This window comes from Copadichromis virginalis, linkage group LG20, assembly GCF_057382275.1.
Source record: "Copadichromis virginalis isolate Kocher_CV1m ecotype Utaka linkage group LG20, C_Virginalis_male_GT1.1, whole genome shotgun sequence".
In the NCBI taxonomy this organism is placed as follows: Eukaryota; Metazoa; Chordata; class Actinopteri; order Cichliformes; family Cichlidae; genus Copadichromis; species Copadichromis virginalis.
The window spans coordinates 31,134,343-31,150,647 of record NC_140637.1 but is presented as its reverse complement, the minus strand read 5'-3'; the positions used below and the strand labels follow the sequence as shown (position 1 = coordinate 31,150,647).

The following is a 16,305-nucleotide window of genomic DNA, read 5'->3' as shown; positions in this document are numbered from 1 at the left end:
ATCAGAAAAACCTGTTCTACCCTGTGATTGGTGAATAGCGATGACACTAGGTTTTAAAATCTGATCCCCTTATTCTCCTTAAAGACCATTTTAAATGTATTTATTTGATGTTGAGTCTTTTAAATTTAGTCTTGCATATTTTTTGCAGTGGTTATTATGTCACATCACTGAACTGCACTAGCCTGCATCTAGGATTACCCCTACTAACTTTATATATGTTGCTAAGACTCACATTTTACTTTAATTACTTGTATAAAAACATGAATATTTGTTTACATGAACTGTATGCTGAAAACTCTCAAATGCCTTGTTTATATCCAAACTGTGAAACACTCTGTGATCCTTACAATTAAAATGAGTATCATCATTATTATTCTCAGTAAGGCTGTGGTATTTGTGATAGAAGCTGGAATGAATGTTGGTTAACCTCACTTACATACTGATAAATGAGTCAGCCTGTAGTGAACATAAGTAGACGGATATCAGCTGAACAACAAAAGGTAAAAAAAAAAAAAATAATAATTTTTTATACATATTTTCACTAACCCCTTCAGAGTCTTTTTAGGTTTAAAAAAGTAAAATACATTACCTAACTTAAATATTGCACTTTGTGTCGCACTGGCAGAGACTAGGCATTGGTAACTATCTTTTTCTTAGTCTATGAAAATAGGAAGATGTGAGTTTAATGACAAATTGCACCTAAATTAACAATTGCTCTTGCTGGTTAAAGCCAGTGCTCAGAAATGCTTACAAAGGTAACTCTGATGTACATCTGAGAGGTTTCTTTTTTCCTTTTAACATTAATAAACACATTCTTAAAATTGGCCAGATGCTTTTAGTTTACTTTACTGTTAATTCTGAACTGACATCAACCAAATAGTTTTAAATTTGGTTTATATTTCCATTTTAACTTCGGTAGACACAAGGCAGACACGGTTAAAAACGTATCATTTTCTGACGCAGAGCAAACCACCAGTGCAGACAGGCCACTGCCTAATGAAAAGGGAAAAAGCATGGGAAAAGCTACCCATCATACGACTTCAGCTAGACCGAGGATGTTCCTTCAGCAGTCAGTTGGTGGGAATCGTTTGTTAATGCTGACATGATGCCAACACTTCAAAACAGCACTATATCTGGACCAGAGGCAACCAGGCTGTTTGAAAGGCAATGGAGGCAAGGTGTATGGAGGTATGTGGAAATGGAGTGTCAACACGTCACATGACACCATGCTGAGTCCAGATAATGCAAATAGGCTAAAATAACAAGAGTCAAAAAAGAACCGGCTGGATGACATATGGCAAAAGCGAAGGCCGAAGTAAAAGCTGACCGGACAAGTCATGGAATGAAAGTCATCACATACAGTGTGGTTTTATTGAGCATTTAGGCTAAATAAGGTCTGGTTTTCAATATCAGTCCATTACTCTAGATTATGTTCTATTTTATTGCTAGAATTTAGAGTCGTTTCATACAGCCAGTGTTTTACCTTTTTTACGAACAACTAATATCATCCCTTGTCCAACAGTGCGCATATTTTAAAAAAAAGGTAGTATTTCTTCCAAGAATCTAAAGTAGTATTACACAGCTCCTACCTACTGACTTTTCAACAGGCATACGAAACCAGAATCAGCCAGCTCCAAGGACATTCAGAGAAGGGATGGGCGATGTATCGAATATACTCGGCGTATCGCGAGTTTTTTCACGTACAATGGCTAAAATGGCTTTATCGTAAACATCGAGAATAAATTGACATAGAAATATTAAGCTGTCTGCCTGTAATTCAGAGGTTTTTTCTCCCACACGCTGCAAATGCACCATTCGTCCTCCCCTCCCAACCAGAAAGTTTGCTACCCACACTGCACTGAGCATGCTTGTTTATATACTACCAGATAGGGAAAAATATGACGACAGCGGGATTTTCAGATGAGGAAGGGAACAAGACGCGCTTTCGTTTGGATTTCACAAGGAGATTGTTGAACAAAATACATCAATTTGCAAAACATGCCCTAAAATTATTGCTGCAAAAGATAGCAGCACCACAAATTTATTTATTGAAAAGTCATCCACTGCAAAATTAAGGATGTTTTACACTGAATGTCAACGTCCCCCCACACGCCAAAGAAAACATTAAATAAACCAGCTGTGATACCTGGTCTTGGTCAGTCGTTTCTATGGTCACTATCTAGACTTTTGTTTCTGTAATTTGAGGTCACCACATTTTTTTATATTACTATTTTTATATTTTACAGTCATTTTTAGATTTACTATCACAGTATTGTCATTGTGAAAAACCTCTGTGTGCAACTGATGGTTAAAAAATGGTTAAAACAAAACATTTCAATTCATTCAGATTTTTTGTATTCAAAGAAGAAAAAAATATTGAATGATCCTTTTGAATGAGTATAGCAGTGCAATTTTAAGCACTATATAGTTAAAAATAACATTTGTTTTTGGAGGCTATTTAAACATATCACGATATATATATTGTATTGTGATATAGCCAAAAAAATATCATATTCGATTTTCCTCATATCACCCAGCCTAATTCAGCGTGTGTGATTTCACTGAGTCTGCTGTCTATCGAGCCAGAACAGCAGACAGGAATCCAAATGTGAACCTGTTGTCTGTTCCTGAACTTGAAGACCACCATCCACCACACGACACCAACCTACCTACAATGTCCTCTATAATGCTCAGGTTGTTGAAAGACACATTCAGAGATGAACTGTTGTTCTAATAAATTAACAGAGGAGGAAACTTTATTGGCAAAGAAAGTTATCAAACCCTCAAAGGTGCAAATACTTTCGGATTCATTACCCTTATCACAGACAACTATCCAGCACCCGAGACGAACCTGGGGACTAAAGCTACGTCTACACTAATCCGGTTAAATTTGAAAACGGCGTTTTCATCTAAAGACGCTCCATGTCCACACTATCATTTTCAATTGTTTTCATCCACACTGAAAAGGCTGTTAATGTACTGCGCATCCGTGAAACGTAAGATGATTGACTTGCGTCACTTCCATATTTACTTTCCGGCTCTTTGAAAAGTCGCAGCAAAATGCAGAGGAAAAGTGCCCAGTTTTATCTGGAGCTATATGGAGCATGTACAAACTGACATTAACCTTTAATAGAGCTGTCAAAATTAGGAGCAAACAAAATGACTCCTCTACAATGTCGTCCGACATCTTAGTTGAATTCTTCACATCACTGCATCATATGACTAAAATGCGTCATCGTTTTCGAAAGCCTCCATCTTGGCAGTCCACACGGCGATGCGAAAACGGCTTTTCAAATTTATCCACTTTGGAGAGCGTCTTCAAAAAGTTCAGTTTCCCTTGACCAAAAACGCCGTCTCGGTGAGAACGACAGGCCAAAACGGAGAGAAACAGATGCATTTTCAAATGAAAACGTATCAGTGTGGACATGGCCTAAAACACACACACACACACACACACACACACACATATATTAATTTCAGTATATTTTGTTGAGATGATATGGTATTAGGAGCAAATTCTAAATTTGAATATTAACAGAAATTTGCTCTTTGTTTAACTGTTACATTGGATTTGATACCAGGTATCATAGCTGAGGAATATCATACTGAAGCTGAATGAAAATACGTTGGAGTTTTTTGGTTTTGCTTTTTTCCTTTTCAGGCTTTAATACTTGTGAAAACATTCATCTGATTTGAAGCAATTTAAAGAACATTATGTGCCTTGTATATGAGAAGCTCTGAACTAAAATCAGTCCCCTACCTCCAAACCTGTGGTTTCCACAGGCCTCCAAATCTGCTGTCAGAGATCACATAACCAATCTTTCTACGTTAACCTGAGCTCCACTCCCGAGAGTCCATATTTATAGAGACATGTCATGACATGTCTCTATAAATATGCTATGAATATGCCATTAAACAGTTTTTTTTTGTTGTTGTTTTTTGTTTTTGCTTTTGAGAAAACTAATACAGTAGGGGTTGGGAATGTTGCATAACTCCTATTAAGACATGAATATTTCCACTGGAACTTCTTCAGGAATCTCTGAGATGGTCAGGTGGGAGGCACCTGGTAAACTGACATGGAGTGACCCACAGGTTGTGTCTGAAATTATCCACTGATTCATTCTTCTTACTCCCTGTATCGAAAGTTGCTCTGGTCATTTTAATTATGCTGTCACAACATGACAGATCAACATTAGCTAGATTAATATATATCCAGGTGTATTTCTGTCATAAATTATATCATACTAGGGCAGGAAAATATGGCCAAAAATATTTATCACGATATATATTTGAAAATTTGCGATAACGATATAACTGACGATACCACAACTTTATTAGTGCAAAAAACCCCATCAATTTATTTTCACCTAAACAAGCAGCTGTTTATATTAGTTTAGTTCATTAGTTAGTTCCCCCTAGTGTTTGCTGCTTTTGTCATAAGGCGTGCAGCTATTTAAAGCTACGCCGATTGTTTGTTGAGTCAGCGTCTTGTCACCATGCTAGTTACAAACCAATTCTGGTTCATCTGTTTCACTCAACGATCCGCTTTTGCCCTTCTCATTCTCCGCTGCCGCCATGTTTTTTGTACAATGTGCGTATGAAAACAAAGGCACTGCGCATGCGTGTTTTACCCATATTCTATCGTGATATTTCATTTTTTTAACATTGCCTAAAATTGTACTGGTATTACCGTGAAAGGTATAATATGGCCCAGCCCTATATCATACAGCAGTATTTTCCTTAAATTAGTAATTACACCATGAACATCTAACACTGGTTGTTATTTTGAGATACTTCAAGTGCATAAATAGGCTGTATAAAGAATCACTATACATTCACACAGCACTATGAAATGGTGAACTCACCAAATATAGAGAGCTAACAGAAAAGCAGCCTGAAATCAGACAAAATTATCACCTTGTTGCACTTTCACTCTCACATTTGAAAACAGTTGGACACAAAAGACAACAAAAAACATCCAAACATGTGTGCTGACTCAGCAGGGATCATAATAAATGTGAAAAGTTGAGAATACTTATTTTAAAATGCCACAGAATGTCTGATAGTTGAACTGATGTCAAGCATTCATCTGTGTTTTTCATCATAATTCAATGCAGAAAACATCAGACTGCAGGAAGTGAAGTGCATAACCTCAGAATTTCCTGGAGGGCCTTCAGACCCAGGGGTGTGTCCAGAGACGGGGCATGGGGTGGCACTGGCCCCCCTTAAGAGCTCCTTTGAAAACATTAGCTGCAGCTGTAAAATTTAAGATGTAAGTCAAATAAATAACTTAAATCCCTAAAAATCCCTAAACACTGAACACAATTCTTAAGACACACATAGTTTTGGTTGCACTACAGCTGCAACCAGTAAAATGCCATGACTGTAGTGATTCAAGTATTTATCCCCTGACTCATTCATCAAAGTACGCATTCAATATTTTAATACTTTATTTAAGACCCTTTTTTTCCTCTGCTACTGTGGGTGAACATTCAAGGCTTCGTTGATCCGGGATTTATTTAAAGTTTATCTTGAATGTGAACTTTACTTTCACGCTGGTTCTTTTGTTATGACAGTAATATAAAATCCTACAAAGCCGGTCCACATATATGGATGTCAGTAAATTATTTCATTAGCACAAGTAAGAAATACTCCCAGACTGGCATTTCTCATTATACAACTTTAACAAATGAATTATATTTCTTGCACAGATTGGAAAAGTTCTCATTATGCAAAAACAAACAGATTACATTACTGGACTATAATTACTGAACCAATAATATGTGTATATCGTTTTAATGGGAATGATTTTAATTAGTGTGGATGCTGATTCAGCAAATTAGTCTTTAATTGATTCAAATGGTCTAGCTTTTGTCAGATTGGTGTCATTTGGTGAGTTCAAACTGAATATTCCAATTGGCTGATTCAATTAGAGCCTATTCAAGCCCCGTTTCCTGATTGGTGAATTACAGTTCAACAGGCAGCTGATGTGACCAGAGTAAGCAGAAAGAGCCAGACAACCACAGGCTCTCACTACAGACATCTACAGCCAAGTCCTAAGTAAGATAAAACTTATCCAGAAGTTTGTCAGATTTTCCCAATAAAAATTTTCAAAAAATTTTTCTAAAATAAAAAACTCCAGTTACTCACAGGAATATTGAACTAAAGCATTAAAGTGTTCAAAAAGAAAGTCACCAGTTATTTAATTACAGAAATTTACCAGGCCACTTTAAATGTGTCTCCAATTACTTTGGGAAATTTAAAAGTATGCATTAATGTGTGCTATTTTCAAAGTAAAAGCTTCCTGGATAGTTTTAGAAAGTTATCAGCATAGTCAAAAATAATTTTAGAAAAAATTCAAAATAAAAGGACACTTGCATGAAACATTCACAAGAAAGAAATTTGTCTGTTCACGGAGAGTGACTTTTTTGTGCTAGCGCAAATATGAGACCAGTGTCTTTCAAAAGGAAGTATATTCTGTGTCCGCAGTATGTATGTTATCCATACAAAACAACACATCAACATGGCAACCAGGACAACAGAGCTTTAAGAGTAGCAGTGACCGTTTTAGCCCCAAACCTAACCACTTCATATTTTATATATATATATATATATATATATATATATATATATATATATATATATATATATATATATATATATATATATATATATATATATATATATATATATATATATATATATATATATATATATATATATATATATATATATATATAGCAGCTGGATAGCGTAGTGGTTAAACTACACGCCTTTGGAACAGAGGATCGCAAGTTCGATTCCTGCCTGGGGCGTCTGTATCCAGTAAGGGTCCTAAGGCTAGACCCCCTATGCTAAGCAAGCCTACCGCAGACATGAGCGAGACAGATAAATATGAAGGCATGCCGGCTCGGACGTCGCCCGGATCAACAAGGTCCGCGTCAGGTGTTGAGGAACCAGGGCACCCTGACGAAAAGTGGGCTACTGGAACAAGAAGGCATCGGTGGGCAAGGGACGAAAACAGGGCGTTGTTGGAATGCTACTACGCAAGTAACCCCGGCGGAAGGGGCTACATGAATAGGATGAGGGACCTATGGATTCTTCGATACCCAACATCCACAATGACGGCGAAACAACTAGTAGCTCAGTGTTCCAACATTCGAAAGAAGGGACTGCTCTCACAGCTAGAGATTGACGAGGTACAACACAAATGCTACGGCAAGGAGGAGTCAGGACGCCAGGTCAGGGGGGAGATATCATCACCCCCACCCGAGATTGGGTACATAGCCCCAAGTGCGATAGGAGAAGGATCGTTGAGTGCGAGAGGAGCTGACCTGAAAAATAGGATCATGGCCAAGCTTGAAACCTGGATCCCCCGTAGCCGGTTACCAAGATTACGTGAAGTACCCTCAGAAGGTCTGCTAGATGATGTTAATGCAGCACTACGGGCAATACCTACAACCACGATTACCGACACTAACAAGCTGATCTACAATACGGCAGCAGTGATCAGTGAGATGCTTGGCTACAAGTTGAACAGCCACAAGGGGCAGTACCCTCCATGGAGAAGGAGGCTAGAGGGCAAGATCAAAGTAGCACGGAGGGAGGTTAGCCAACTAACGGAGTTGCAGAAAGGTGCGACAAATAAGGTGCCTAAGAAATACAGCAAGCTGTCCATACCTGAGGCCTTGGAAACTGCCAAGCAAAGACTCACAGCCTTGGCCAGCCGCTTGAGGAGGTACACCAGAGAGATAGAAGGCAGGAGAATAAACCAGCTGTTCTCCACAGAACCAGCAAAGGTGTACTCTCAGTGGCAAGGGAACAATAAGAGAACAGCACCACCAAGGATGGAGACGGAGCAATACTGGAAGAGCATATGGGAGAAGGATGCAACCCATAACGGCAATGCTCAGTGGCTAGTGGATCTGAGGGCAGACCACAGCGACCTCCCTGAACAGGGTCCAGTAACCATCACAGTGGCAGATATCCAAGAAAGGGTCTCCAGTATGAAGAGTTGGACAGCACCAGGGCCCGACATGGTTCACGCCTACTGGCTGAAGAAGCTGACTGCACTCCACGAGCGTCTGGCAGCACAAATGAACCAGCTGCTAGTTAACGAGAGACACCCGGAATGGCTAACTGAAGGCCGGACGGTCCTGATCCCCAAGGACCCCAAGAAGGGACCGGTCCCCTCCAACTACCGACCAATAACCTGCCTCAGTACTACATGGAAGCTCCTGTCAGGCATCATATCGGCTAAGATGAACAGGCACATGGGTCAATACATGAGCGGGACACAGAAAGGAATTGGCAAGAATACCAGAGGTGCAAAACACCAGCTACTGGTAGACAGAACAATCAGCCGAGACTGCAAGACCAGACTGACCAACCTGTGCACTGCCTGGATTGATTACAAGAAGGCCTATGACTCAATGCCCCACAGCTGGATACTGGAATGCCTAGAATTGTACAAGATCAATGGGACCCTAAGAGCCTTCATCAGGAACTCAATGGGGATGTGGCGTACAACACTAGAGGCCAACTCCAAGCCCATAGCACAAGTTACCATCAAGTGCGGGATCTACCAAGGAGATGCTCTGTCCCCACTGCTGTTCTGCATAGGCCTGAACCCCCTCAGTGAGATCATTAACAAGACTGGCTACGGATACCGACTACGGAACGGAGCAGTTGTCAGCCACCTCCTGTACATGGATGACATCAAGCTGTATGCCAAGAGTGAACGAGACATCGATTCACTGATCCACACTACCAGGCTATACAGCAATGACATTGGAATGTCGTTCGGACTGGAGAAGTGTAGTCGGATGGTAACAAAGAGAGGGAAGGTAGTCAGAACTGAGGGGATTGAACTACCAGAAGGCAACATTGCAGACATAGAGGACAGTTACAAGTACCTGGGGATCCCGCAGGCAAATGGGAACCATGAAGAGGCCGCTAGAAAGGCTGCAACCACCAAGTACCTGCAGAGGGTCAGGCAAGTCCTGAGGAGTCAGCTGAATGGTAAGAACAAGATCCGGGCCATCAACACGTACGCCCTGCCCGTGATCAGGTACCCTGCTGGGGTAATAGGCTGGCCAAAGGAGGAGATAGAAGCCACTGACATAAAGACAAGAAAGCTCCTTACCATGCATGGAGGGTTTCACCCCAAGTCCAGCACCCTGAGGCTGTACGCTAAGCGGAAGGAAGGGGGCCGGGGACTGGTGAGTGTCAGCACCACAGTCCAGGATGAGACAAGGAACATCCAAGAATACATTGGGAAGATGGCCCCAACTGACCGAGTGCTCAGTGAATACCTCAGGCAGCAGAAACCCAAGAAAGAGGAGGGAGACGAGGAACCATCATGGAAGCACAGGCCCCTGCACGGTATGTACCACCGGCAGATAGAGGAGGTGGCTGATATCCAGAAATCCTACCAGTGGCTGGACAAAGCTGGACTGAAAGACAGCACAGAGGCACTAATCATGGCAGCACAAGAACAAGCTCTGAGTACAAGATCCATAGAGGTTGGGGTCTATCACACCAGGCAAGACCCCAGGTGCAGGCTGTGTAAAGATGCCCCAGAGACAATCCAGCACATAACAGCAGGGTGCAAGATGCTAGCAGGCAAGGCATACATGGAACGCCATAACCAAGTGGCCGGCATAGTGTACAGGAACATCTGTGCCGAGTATAACCTAGAAGTCCCGAGGTCAAAATGGGAGATGCCCCCAAGGGTGGTGGAGAATGACCGAGCTAAGATCCTGTGGGACTTCCAGATACAGACGGACAAAATGGTGGTGGCTAACCAACCGGACATAGTGGTGGTAGACAAACAGAAGAAGACGGCCGTAGTGATCGATGTAGCGGTTCCGAATGACAGCAATATCAGGAAGAAGGAACACGAGAAGCTGGAGAAATACCAAGGGCTCAGAGAAGAGCTCGAGAGGATGTGGAGGGTGAAGGTAACGGTGGTCCCCGTGGTAATCGGAGCACTAGGTGCGGTGACTCCCAAGCTAGGCGAGTGGCTCCAGCAGATCCCGGGAATAACATCGGAGATCTCTGTCCAGAAGAGCGCAGTCCTGGGAACAGCTAAGATACTGCGCAGGACCCTCAAGCTCCCAGGCCTCTGGTAGAGGACCCGAGCTTGAAGGATAAACCGCCCGCAGGGGCGCGCTGGGTGTTGTTTTGTTATATATATATATATAATTCACCAATCACTGTAATTCACCAATCATATTATATATATATATATATATATATATATATATATATATATATATATATATAATATGAAGTGGTTAGGTTTGGGGGCTAAAACGGTCACTGCTACTCTTAAAGCTCTGTTGTCCTGGTTGCCATGTTGATCTGAGCCACACCCACTAATGTGTACTAATTAGTACAACTGACTATTAAAACAAGCCTACAGTTACAAAAAAAAAAAAAATCACCCTACTCATGAGTTGTTATGACAGGAGATACTATCCATAATAGTCTACAATGTATTTTGTACCAAAGTCTAAATATGATTTTGAATGCTGTAAAGTTTGGCATTTTAACACTGGACTCTAAGGAGATGGCCTCACTTTTGGACAGGCTCAAGTGGCCATTGGAGGAACAGCAGCTTGTAGCATCTCTTCCTGCGAATGTTTTTGGTTTTTCTTCAAGGGGGTGGGCATGGCACCCAACCCCCAAACTTTTAGACACACCGCTGGATGAGTAGGAAACCCATGTGTTTTTATTTTGATAAATTCTGCCATTGTACAATGTGTGTGTACATTTAGTGCATGATGGCAGTGATGCTGTTGAGAGACAAACACTTCAGTGAGTGTTGGTGCTGCTGAAGCTGCAGGTGGAACAGGAAGTGAGCTGCTGAAGAAACTAGGACACACAAACACACGCACGCACAGGTGATGGGTTCTACTCCCGTTCTGCAGTTATAAACATGTGCAAAAAGTGGCAGACACTCTGTGTCTATGTGGCTCAGCGGCACTAAGGCAGCTGGCCGCTAACAGGGTAATGATCTGTTTCAGCCCGCTTTGGGTAGGTGGTTGGGTGGAGGCTACGAGTGCAGTGAGGGAGGTTAGCCCAGGTTACTGGTGAGCGGGGTTAACCCGGGTTAGTGATGAGCAGTGTGAACAGCCGGACCCTCCTCTCATGAGAACACTGTGTTTGCTAACCAGCTAGCAACCGTTAGCTCCTGCCTGTCAGACGGAGCGCGGGAGGAGGGGTGCACCGTCGCCGCTAAGCCGCGGCTGGGATATTTGTGACAACTCCCCGGCCTGACTTCCAGGAGAGTTGTGGTAAAGTCGGAGCGGCCCGGTAGTGCGCGGAGGACGGGCTAAGCTAAGGCTAAGCTCCGCTCCGCAGCTAAAGTACAGACTGAGCAGTAAGTTGGTGACGTATTCCTGCTAACCCCGCTCCGCCGCGACAGGCCGGGGTAAAAATCAACGCACTTTCACTTCGATAAAACAAACGACAGAAATGGCTCTCAGCCGTCGGAGCCACGGTAGCGGCGGCACGGTAAGGGAGGATAAATGTAAAAAGCCACTTACAGTCTCTCCTCTCCGCTCTCCACGGCGGCCATTTTTATTTAAATAAATAATTTTATATTAAAAAAAAAGCTCCAAACATCTCTGCTCCCTCCTGCTGCACCCCGCCCCCTCGGACTCCATCTCCAACCGCCGTCAACCGCCAACACCGCGAGATTTGCTCCGACATGGGGTCAACAGCACGGTGCAGGGGCGGTGTAGTCCCGCGAGAAGACGGTCAAAGTGAGACGTTCTCGTACCGCTTTGAATATGTCTGTAAAAATAACAAACGTCAAAATATCAGCGTCAGTAACGCAAAAAATATATGCAAAACCGATATAAAATTAAAACAATACATTTTAAAGTATTTAAAGTAAGTATTAAATATGTAACTGTTTACAAGATACACTGTTAAAATGGTTCAAAACAATAAATACGCCAAATCTTAAACTTTTATAAAATGTCTCATAATGTTTTTTATTACACTTTATTTTATGTAAATATTTTCTGACACACATCTACACTTTAACTCACGCCTCCAGAAGAATTTCTATTGCAACGGAAGACAGGAAGGCATGCTTAAGGTCTCCACTTTAGAAGGAGCTTTTTTCCAGAAGTTAGGTCAGTGCCTGTTGTGTCAGAAATCTAAGGACTTTCTGGTGGATGCTGACGGTGAAAGAAGCCGTCAGGTTAAAGAAGGAGGCCTTTGGGCTTAGTTCAGCGGTCCCCAACCCCTGGGCCTCGGACCGGTAACGGTCCATGAGTCGTTAGGTACCGGGCCGCGAGAGTTGAGGCTCAGGTGTGAAATGTATAGTTTTCAGGGTTTTTATCGGTTTTCAGCGTTATTTTGTTATCGTTTTTATCGTTAACTCGGTTTTCCTGGGTCTTTTCATGTGTGTTATAAATAAATATTTTTTTCGGTACTAGTTTTATTTTGTTGTATTTATCCACGACACCTTAAAGGCCGGTCCGTGAAAATATTGTCTGGCATAAACCGGTCCGTGGCGCAAAAAAGGTTGGGGACCGCTGGCTTAGTTGATCTGTTGGATTCCTGAAACACTGGAAAGGCACTGGAAGGCTAGAAGAGCTGAGAGTTTGGCTGGTTAATAAGCAAAAGTGTGGATGTTGGAGACGTTTGAGACAGAAGAACCTTTGGTTAGCCTGAAGGAGCCACTCAGGAAGGAAAACAGAGAGTTTCTCAGACTGTTTGCAGCCATGGAGGATAGTTTTTGACCTGGGCTTGGGATGTTCCTCAAAGTGCATTAGAATGAGAACGCTGAAGAATCCCTGAACGGTTCGATCTACGTTCCAATCCTCACCTATAGTGATGAGGTTATGACGAAAAGAATTACATCACAGATAAAAGAAGCTGAAATTAGTTTTCACCACAGAGTTCAGAGAAGCCCCCCCCCCCAAATCATCATCAACAGCGCTGCTGTGGAGAGAGTGAACAGCTTCCGTTTCCTAGGTGTACATCTAGCAGAGGATCTCACATGGTCAGTACAGGTCAGTACACATAAACAAAACAGTGAAGAAGGCGCAGCAGCGCCTCTTCTTTCTCAGGAGACTAAAAAAGATTTGGCATGAGCCCCCGCATCCTCAGGACCTTCTACCGCTGTGCCATTGAGAGCATCCTCACTGGATGCATCACCACCTGGTATGGCAACAGCACTGCTTACAACTGCAAAGGTCTTCAGAGAGTGGTGCAGTGTGCCGAAAGGATAATTGGATGTGAGATTATCTCCCTCCAGGACATCTACAGGAAGCGGTGCCTGAGGAAAGCGGGGAGGATCATCAAGGACTGGGGAAAAGACTGTCTTGAATACCCTGTTGCTGCCACAGTGACCCATCTTAACCCTTTATTTAAAAATGAAGTGAAAGTTGTTAAGAGTAAAAGCTTTTTTGGAGGCTTGTTTAGCACACATTAAAACCAGATTACCTGCAGAAGAGCCAAACACAAACACAATGCCCCGGCAATCTGGCTGCACTGTGGGTAGACCCACACGGTCCATTGTTGGCAGCCCACTGTAGCAAGTACTAGCATAAAATGAGGGCACACCTGGACCCCACTGTGGGTCTGCAGCATACCCACGGTGTGGACCCAGGTGTGCCCCACATTTCAGACTGAGACCCAGTGGGCTGACTACCTGGCCACCACAATCCAGGGCACATTACCACCGCCAACTGGTATGGAGTGTGACTCTTAATTTTTCAATGAATATTAAAAAAAAGCAAATTTTAGCCGCTTCCTTAAGTATAATTTATGTCTTGAAATTGTGTCAGTCTGCGTACACATTTCCGTTTGAACTGAGAGGGGTTTTCACTCACCACAGATGCGCTCCTGTGCAGTTCTCCAAAATCTCCACTATCCGTAGGCGTTGGATCTGCCAAATCCTGATTGGTTGATAAGTGGGCTGGAAGAGGGAAGAGAGCAACAGCGGCGTTCACCAGGAACTGGAGACACACAAAGCAAACACTGAAGCTCAAAAATAAAGCATGAAAAGCACAGACAGTGTCTGCAGTGGACACTTTTTATTATTTTTAAAACTTGATTTCATTTCAGCTCTTTGTAACTTTGCCCTTTTCCTGGGCTGGCAGACAGACCAACAACAGCTGACGAACCAACAAAGAGTGAAAGTGACCCACAGGCCAGCTGTACCACATATTTTGTGTGCTGCCTCTATCTATAACAGAGCGTGCTGTAGGTAGACGGGCCATCCTCGAGCTGCCAGTGGCCTGTGAACGCATTCCCTCTGCTGAGCCATAAATTCCACTTCATTCACATGTAGTTTGACCTATCAGCCTCGACAAAACAAGCGATATAAAGGCATAAATCAATACAGTTCCAGCCATTAACAATTGTGAAGCTGTTTTGGAAACTACTAAACAACTTATAACCAATCCCCATCCCAAGGTCCAACCCAATATATATTATTGGCTGTGGCTACAATGTAGCTTGCCATCACCAGTGTGTGAATGGGTGCTTGAATGTGTGGATGACTGGTTGTGTAAAGCGCTTTGGGGTCCTTAGGGACTAGTAAAAGCGCTATAGAAATACAGACCATTTACCATTTAAAAAAAAGATACTCAAAATTAGGCAAGTCCAGTTGTTTTCAAGGAATTAAAATAAATGATAAAAAACTGCCACATCTGTAAAAACTTATTAGTGTTCCCTCTGAGTCTGAATTAGATTTTTTCCAGTTTTTATAAAAAAAAAACAACATTTAACATATTTCAGCCAAAGTGATGTAGCTGCAGGATGAAGAGCTTTCAAGGACAGCAAAATTCTACAGTGCACCAACAGTGACTGCATGTATAAATGAATGTAAACCACTTCACTGTGGTTTACAGGGGTGAAAAAACCCAACAACAATAAACTCAAATCCTATCAAACAAATAAGCCTGACTTGAAAATATGAAAATTGGACATTCTCTGATATCTTTTACTTCTTGCCTGTGTGGACCTATACAGGATAAACAACAGTTTTGCCTGTTGGGGTCCCTTTGTGGGTTTTCTGTGGGCAAACACACTATGGGTTGACCCACAGAAAACCGTCATGGGGGCCCTGTGGGCCCTGTGGGCTAAAAACACCATGGCACCCACACAGGATGACCACAGGGGGGCCAATGAGCGTTTTTGGTGGGCAAGCCAACTGTGCAACGTCACCCATTTATGTAGTATAACATGAAACTAGTGGTCAAGCCCATAAAGTCAATGAAATCATTCACTGAGGTCACAGAGCGGGGAATTATAGGGACATTTTTTTCACAATGTGCTTCCACTTGAGTCGCCCCCTGGTGGTAATTATGAACATTGCAGATTTTGTCTTTAACATGGACAATATCAGAGTCAGAGAGGAGGAAAATCCAGGGTATTCTCATTGACTAATGACCCCGTGGCACGCTCACTTTCACAGTCATATCCACGCCTCATAGTTTCAAAACACTAAGATGGCAAAAACACTCTGTTTGGCTTTCAGCAGTGGGTGGCGTAATGGGGGCACATTTTTTAGTCTTTTTTACCAATCTGTCAAAGAGGTAACTCAGAGAGCCAGACAACCGTTCATGCTCATGATCACACAGTCAATTTAGAATCACCAGTTAACCTAACTCAATGCATGCCTTTGGGCTGTGGGAGGAAGCGGGAGCATCCGGAGAGAACCCATACGTACATGGGGAGAACAAGCAAACTCCATACAGAAAAGCCCCAGACTGAATCCAAACCCACAACCTTCCTGCAATGAGGCGGCAGTGGACTGAAATGACAATTATGTAGGGACCTCAGCATTGGAGGGGACCCACAAAAATTAATTCATGCTAATTTTTTGAATTTGTCTCAATGTCCTTTAGGTCGAGTCAAGACAGCCACATAAAGGCAACGAAGACCGGAAAACAAAATCTATCACCCCTATTTTTTATTTATTTTAAACTTTTTTCATGCAATTAAGCATTTCAGTTCACCAGTGTCATGAAAAGAATAAACTGTGTAACTGTAGTTTATAGAAAGTACCTTTAAAAAACAATCAAGAAAAATCCTTAGATATGAGAGCCCAGCTGCACAGGGTGAACATGAATCCCTGCGATCTTTATGCAGTCTCATACCTGACGGATTATTAATCTGATGACAAAACCAGATTCTTAAACCTGGAATTTTTTCAAATATCTCCACTGAGGTCAGCAAAACTACCAAGCTTCTCTGTTTTTCGCCGAGACGTGACCCAGTCCTTCGGTTTCACGGTTCTACTTCATGCTGTTATTCTAGCTGTATGTGGTATTA

The 16,305-nt window shown here is 42.4% G+C and overlaps 1 protein-coding gene across 1 annotated transcript in view; it reads right to left on the bottom strand.

Moving 5' to 3' along the window:
- mecp2 (methyl CpG binding protein 2) overlaps nucleotides 1-11,802 on the bottom strand; it is a 31,353-nt gene extending 19,551 nt beyond the window's left edge. Inside the window, exon 1 of the mRNA XM_085443240.1 lies at nucleotides 11,553-11,802. Within this exon, the coding sequence (XP_085299366.1) occupies nucleotides 11,553-11,584 (32 nt within the window). The 5' untranslated portion in view covers nucleotides 11,585-11,802. The remainder of the gene's footprint in view (nucleotides 1-11,552) is intronic.
- Nucleotides 11,803-16,305: the final 4,503 nt, after the last annotated feature.